Here is a 7,500-nt window from a genome sequence, read left to right as displayed (position 1 = left end):
CGGCCGCTTTAATTATTCGTGCATCGCCCGTCACCCATTACTCTATATTGTCCCTGCAAACAATTACGTGTCGGACCAGCCTGGGCAGCCTTGCCTGCTGTTCGACTCAATAAAAAAGGAGAGACGAATCCACAGAGGGACGGCCTCCCTCTCCCTTGGTTAATGGTGTTATGGCTTTAAACAGGAACACGCACATTAGCGCTGTTTGGATTAATGGGCACTCAAGCATGACCGTGAGAGAGAGAGAGAGAGAGAGAGAGAGAGAGAGAGAGAGAGAGAAAGAAAAACTTCTGAATGCCTCTCATCTCTAAGCGTGGCTCTAAACTCTTAAGCACAGAAAGTGCATTTCCTTTAAACAAAGAACTCACCAACACTCTAAGCTGTAGGCCTACTTAAACTACACTACACTGTAAACAATACTTAAACATTAGAGCATTATAAGCTATACTCATGCTGTACTGCACTATGAAGTATAATTTCTATGTCAAATAAGAAGTTATTTTCCAATCAGAGTTTTAGGTGCTGAAACAAGGACATCAACTATGCTAAATAACCGTGTCTGTGCTTTTCTTAAAGTTCAGACAAACCTCTCCTCCAGACGCTTTATAAATGCACTGACACTTGGGGTACATATGAGAGCCAATGCGCGAGTCTTAAGATAAATACAGAAAACCCACACCAGGATCATCGCATTTACTGTTACCCAGCACTCCAAAAGCACCGTGGACTTACTGACATGACAAAATGTCAGATGCAACACTTAAGTTCCATTCAATAGTCTAAACCTGTGTAAGTCACAAAGTCCATAGACTACGTGCGGTCTACGTGCTGAACAGAAGTGGCTGAGTTACTGCACGGTTTCTCCGAACGAACCCGCCTACACTATAGAAACAGGTTCAGGCCGTAGTGTTACGGTTTACAGCTAACCGGAATGCTACGCCATAGCCCTGCGCAGGGCGCAATGCGCGGACAGGGACGGTGTAGAGCACTGGATGGAATGCTAAACTAAGGCCTTGCGCCGTGTGGGTATCGATTGAAGACCGCTAGTAGGAATACTATGCTACGTACCTGCGCGGTATGCAGACATATAGGTTGTAGACCGCTAGCTGGAATGCTACGCTATAGCCCTGCGCAGTGTGCGGTGCACAGACAGTGTGCAGGGCGCGTGGTGGAATGCCATGCTACAGCGCTGCGCGGTGTGTGTGCCGGGCGCTTGGTGGAATGCTACGCTACGGCCACGCGCGGCGCGCAGACAGAGGACGCTCTCTCCTGGGGCTCACCGCTGTGCACGGCGATGACAGGCCGGTGGTGCTGCGTGAAGCTGCTCAGGCGCGGGGAGTTGTCCTGCGGAGACGGGCTGTCCATTTCCGTCTTCTTAACGGTGGGGGAAATCCCTGCGGAGGGGAGGGGACAGCGCACGGGGGCGTGCGTGTTAGCGCTCGCCGCTAAACGCGGGAATTCCCTGCACTCCTGCGTTCACGAGCTCTCTGCAAACCCTGCAGTTAATAATCCAAGATCGTAAAATCATAGGGTCCTATCAGCAGATTCTGAGATGTTTAGCGTTAAAACGTACACGTCTCATATCATCGTATTTTTTGTCAGGTGTAACGTTTTTGTTTTTAAAAAAAAGAAGGAAAAAAAGAAAGACAACACTCATTTCAATTGTTTAATCTGCTGTATAGTAAAAAAAGAGACTTAACAAGAAAAAATCCCACATAAATAACACATTTAGTCAAAAATGCAGACTAATTGATAAAGTCCTGAGCTTATAGTTCTGTTTGTTTCCACTTAGTCAGCAGTACCAGCCGAAAAAAAGGTTGCACATTTTGAGATCCAGTCAGAGATGATTTACATTCTGTATTTAGTGTTTCCATACACATTAAATATTTTGCCTAAATAAGCCTCAGTAAAAAAAAATAAAATAAATTTAATTCACAAAGAAAAGCAAACATGGTGTGTAAATCAGATTTAGACAGATTGCTGATCTGCACAATCTGAAGTGAACCCTAAAGATGTTATATCTGTACGTGACCACAAGGGGGCATAGATAGGCATTCCAGATGACGCCACCATCACTGCAGTGAACTGCAGTCAGGCCAGTGGATCTGAAATCCTTCTGGCCTGAACTGCAGTCAGAGCATTTCGACTCAAACACACCATTTTGGCTCAAGTTCAGGTTATAAACAACGACGCGCAACAAAAGCCAGGACAAAAACTGTGGCAAAAAGCAAGGCCACGTTTCTCCACCCAATCTCAATCTGTTTCAGATTAGTGCTTTCAGATTTTTTTTTTTTTTTTTGGGCTGCTTTTTTGGGTTCCTATGTTTAAACAGAAAAGTTTCAACACACTGCACACCCGATTACACCATACTTCAAATACACACTGTCATACCTCCCTTCCTCTCTCTCTCTCTCATTCTCTCTCCCTCTTTCTCCCTCTTTCTCTACTCAAATTCTAATTCAAATTCAAAATGCTTTGTTGGCATGACGTATATTGAAATACACATTGCCAATGCTCTTTCTCTCCCCCCTCTCTCTCTCTCTCTCTCCCAGTCTCTCTCTCCCCCCCTCTCTCTCTCTCTCTCTCAGTCTCTCTCTCTCTCTCTCTCTCTCTCTCACAGTCTCTCTCCCTCTCTCTCTCTCTCTCACAGTCTCTCTCAGTCTCTCTCCCACAGTGATGTGTGAGAGACAGTTTCCGTAATGCCCTATCAAAGAGCAGCATCTTACCGCCAGACTGGTCAAGCAGCTAAACGCGCTCTCTCATTGGCTGTCGGTGCCCCCAAAGCTCGGCCATCGCACCACTCCTCTACACGTCAAGCACAACCGCCTCTGACTCCGACCGCCATTTTTGGGGGCCAGATCGATTCTGGCCGCGCTCTAAAAACACGACGCCAATAAGATTGAAAAAAAATCATGGGCTTCCTTTCAGTCAGAGCCGAATAATAACAACGGCTTCTGAAGATACTGAGTGGGAGAAAGAATCCAACTCCAGAAAAATGGGGGTCGATGGCTGCAGTGTTTTAACACAGAAGCTTATTCTGCTGGAACTGGGACAGGCTTACCCGTCCCACTTCGGGCCATCCAATTAAAGAGTACCTTGGGAGGGGGGCAGGAAGACTCCTGCAGGGGATTGAGGGGCGAGTGGGGGGTGGGGGGGCAGGAAGACTCCGGCAGGGGATTGGGGGGCGAGGGGGTGCGGGAAGACTCCTGCAGGGGATTGGGGGGTGAGTGGGGGGGGGACTCCTGCAGGGGATTTGGGGGGGTGAGAGGGTGGGGGGGGGGGTACGTTAGCACTGGTACCGCTGTAAGCTACAGCACTAAGTGTCGAAAGGCGTTACAGGATCACCACCTCCATAAACACGACTGCAGCCGCACCTTCTCCCTCCTGTTCCTGCCTTCACACCATTCTGAACCTGAGACAGAATGAGGGACATCACCCGCACACCTCCGCACCCTCACACCCGCACACCTCCGCACATCGTGTGGCAGGGCATAGAGTGCATGCTCTGTTGTTACGGCAACCGGACTGCAACAGTTACCGGCTCAATTAGGAGCCGCCTGACGTGCCAGCTGCACCCCGTCAGGACAATCACACACCTGTGTGCCCACACACTCGCCTCACACACACACACACACTCACACACAGACACAAACACCTCATTCACACACACAGTCACACACACACAAAGTCACACACACACACACACACACACACACAAACACCTCATTCACACACAGTCACACACACACACACACTCACACACACACTCACTCACACTGTCACACACACACACTGTCACACTCACACTGACACTGTCACACACACACACACTGTCACACTCACACTCACTCACACACACACACACTGTCACACTCACTCACTCACACACACACGCTGTCACACACACACACACACACACGCACACACACACACACTCACTCACACACACACACACAGACACACACACACACACTCACCTCACACACACACTCACACACACACACACACACACTCACACTGTCACACACTCAATAATAATTTCTCTGACGGCCTCCTTAATTACCCTCCTGAGTAAATATATTAAGTGACAAAAGAATATTTGTGTCCAGCGAGTGCTGAGAACACTCACGCCACTTTGATTAATTTCAGGAGCACGGTAACGACGGTGGAACTCATAATTGAATCTAATAAATCATGACGATACTCCTGATTAATGGATTCGCTTTAAAGACACTTTGTTCGAAATAATAAAACGCTCACACTGTTATTTTACTCTTGCACTCCATTAAGAACAGAGGGGAAAAGAGGTACAGCGATTTACGCCCCAAACTAACAGCATCCAGCTCTCTCCAAAAACCAGAGCAACACTAAAATAAATAAAAAAACACGGAATAACTTTCCATAAGCGGAACAGCCAGGGACTTGCGCATTAGTTCCCAGCAGCAACCAGGTACAGGGAGCGTGTCAAAACGGACTGAGAGTTTTATATAACGAACACACAGCCCCGGGGCCCTTTAGCCTCAAACCTTTACTTAAGGGACCGAGGGCGAGTTACTTCCTTTTTTTTAAAAAGAAAAAAAAAAAAAAAAACTTTCACAAAAAAAGAAGAAAAAAAAAGGAAAAAAACAAGAGGGCTCATGAATTAATTAAAACTTGGAGTCTGGGTTTAGGAAAGGGGAAGCTGGGGGACTGTGAGCGTCCGGTCCGGCGGCTAGGGGGGCTCATCTTCTGCTGGCGCTCTATAACTCGAGATATTCGTCTTTGCTGCGCCCCCGTACTTCTCTGCGTATTTTCGACACCTTCGGGGGACGCGGTGGCGGCCGCCGCTGCCCTCGAGCGGCGGCCCAGGTGAGCGACACGTTTCGGCTGTCAGGGTGATTGACGGCAATTCAAAACAAAACAAAATTTAAAAAAACGTCCACGTCACTTTCAGACTGAAAGGGATTGAGCTCTTATTTCCAGCCCCTTGGGTTAAAAGCAGAGGTGTGCAGATCTGAAAGGGGGGGGGGGGGGGGGTGGTGTGGGGGGGCAGTACCTACATTCAGGCAAGATCTGCAGTCAAGGCTAAAATAAAAACATTGACTTGAAGGCTTTGGTGGAGGTGCTTGAACGTCTTTACGCAATTGCTGAATTTATTTTATTTTGAAGCATTAGACTGAAGCATAATCTGTTGGCATAACATGACAGAGGGATGTGCAGCAGAGGGTGGCGTGGGGGGTTTTTCCTGACAGGAATTAATTCGGTTTAATGACAGGAATTCCCCGCGGCGTACTTGGCAGCGGCATCGCATCGCACGGACTGTCACTCAAACTGAAACACAATGAGGTCACTCGGATATTTAAGCTAAACAAAGCAGCGCACTGGAATGTGCGTTTCGCAAAACGTCAGTGACAGACGGAGGGAGGCCAGGCAAAGGTGAATCTAAACAGCAGCCAGGTAAGGGTGGTAAAGGTGAATCTAAACTGGAGCAGGTAAAGGTGGTACAGGTGAATCTAAACTGGAGCAGGTAAAGGTGGTACAGGTGAATATAGACTGGAGCAGGTAAAGGTGAATCTAAACTGGAGGAGGTAAAGGTGGTACAGGTGAATATAGACTGGGGCAGGTAAAGGTGAAAGGTGAATACAGACTGGAGCAGGTAAATGTGGTACAGGTGAATATAGACTGGAGCAGGTAAAGGTGAATCTAAACTGGAGCAGGTAAAGGTGGTAAAGGTAAATATAGACTGGGGCAGGTAAAGGTGGTACAGGTGAATATAGACTGGAGCAGGTAAAGGTGAATCTAAACTGGAGCAGGTAAAGGTGGTACAGGTGAATATAGACTGGAGCAGGTAAAGGTGGTACAGGTGAATATAGACTGGGGCAAGTAAAGGTGGTACAGGTGAATATAGACTGGAGCAGGTAAAGGTGGTACAGGTGAATATAGACTGGGGCAAGTAAAGGTGAAAGGTGAATATAGACTGGAGCAGGTACAGGTGGTACAGGGAATATAGACTGAAGCAGGTAAAGGTGAATATAGACTGGGGCAGGTAAAGGTGGTAAAGGTGAATATAGACTGGAGCAGGTAAAGGTGAAAGGTGAATATAGACTGGAGTAGGTAAAAGTGGTACAGGTGAATATAGACTGGGGCAGGTAAAGGTGGTAAAGGTGAATATAGCATGGAGCAGGTCAGGGTGGTATAAGATGAATCTTTAGCAGGTAAAGGCGGTATAAGATGAATCTTTAGCAGGTCAGGGTGGTATAAGATGAATCTTTAGCAGGTAAAGGCGGTATAAGATGAATCTTTAGCAGGTCAGGGTGGTATAAGATGAATCTTTAGCAGGTAAAGGCGGTATAAGATGAATCCTTAGCAGGTAAAGGCGGTATAAGATGAATCTTTAGCAGGTCAGGGTGGTATAAGATGAATCTTTAGCAGGTAAAGGCGGTATAAGATGAATCCTTAGCAGGTAAAGGCGGTATAAGATGAATCTTTAGCAGGTAAAGGTGGTATAAGATGAATCTTTAGCAGGTAAAGGCGGTATAAGATGAATCCTTAGCAGGTAAAGGCGGTACAAGCTGCTCACCTCCTTCCATCTCGTCCTGCCAGTTGCGGGAGCTGCTGGCGGGGGAGTTGGGCGAGGTGTAGTACTCCCCCCCGGGGCTGGTGTCGATGTCGTCCTCCATGGAGCCGGACTTGTGCCTCTTACTCCTGCGTGTGATGAAACGAGGGAGGGGAGAGAGGGAGAGAGAGGGAGAAACGTTAAAATGACAGAGAGGAGGAGGCGCACAGAGAGAAGAGGCTGGCGGTGGAGGAGGCGCACGGAGCTCAGAAAAGGCCCCCAGGGGCCGAGCAGCAGGGGACCGCGCCGCGACAAAACAGCTGATAACACCTAGCTTCGCAGCTAGCTCCGCTACCAACGCAGCACCAAAATTAAGATAATAAATTAAAGGCGGATTTTTTTTGGCGGCTGTGAGGCCCAGATAAATTACCGCCGCTCTCGCCTCGCCCGCCGTCACCTGAGCAACGGCCTTCGATCTCGACTGTAAGAGCCCTGGTGCGTTTCCACTGAGCAGCAACCCTGCGCCTTCCAGAGCACCTCCTCACTGATAGAACACCTCCTCACTGAGCAAGCACCTCCTCACTGATAGAGCACCTCCGCACTGATAGAGCACCTCCTCAGATAGAGCACCTCCTCACTGATAGAACACCTCCTCACTGAGCAAGCACCTCCTCACTGATAGAGCACCTCCTCACTGATAGAGCACCTCCGCACTGATAGAGCACCTCCGCACTGATAGAGCACCTCCTCAGATAGAGCACCTCCTCACTGATAGAGCACCTCCTCACTGAGCGAGCACCTCCGCACTGATAGAGCACCTCCGCACTGATAGAGCACCTCCTCACTGATAGAGCACCTCCTCAGATAGAGCACCTCCTCACTGATAGAGAACCTCCTCATTGAGAGAGCACCTCCTCACTGATAGAGCACCTCTGCACTGATAGAGCACCTCCACACTGAGAGAG

The 7,500-nt window shown here is 48.5% G+C and overlaps 1 protein-coding gene across 2 annotated transcripts in view; it reads right to left on the bottom strand.

Annotated features, from left to right (window-relative positions):
* Positions 1-7,500, bottom strand: part of nfic (nuclear factor I/C) — a 121,584-nt gene that overhangs the window by 17,253 nt on the left and 96,831 nt on the right. For both annotated transcript variants that reach the window (XM_035415596.1, XM_035415595.1), the window contains exons 6-7: positions 6,560-6,684; positions 1,281-1,394 (exon numbers count right to left, since the gene is read on the bottom strand). In XM_035415596.1, the coding sequence (XP_035271487.1) occupies positions 1,281-1,394; positions 6,560-6,684 (239 nt within the window). The remainder of the gene's footprint in view (positions 1-1,280; positions 1,395-6,559; positions 6,685-7,500) is intronic.

This window comes from Anguilla anguilla, chromosome 4 (assembly GCF_013347855.1).
Source record: "Anguilla anguilla isolate fAngAng1 chromosome 4, fAngAng1.pri, whole genome shotgun sequence".
Classification (NCBI taxonomy): Eukaryota; Metazoa; Chordata; class Actinopteri; order Anguilliformes; family Anguillidae; genus Anguilla; species Anguilla anguilla.
The sequence above is the reverse complement of the archived record's forward strand: the minus strand, read 5'-3'. Positions and strand labels throughout refer to the sequence as shown.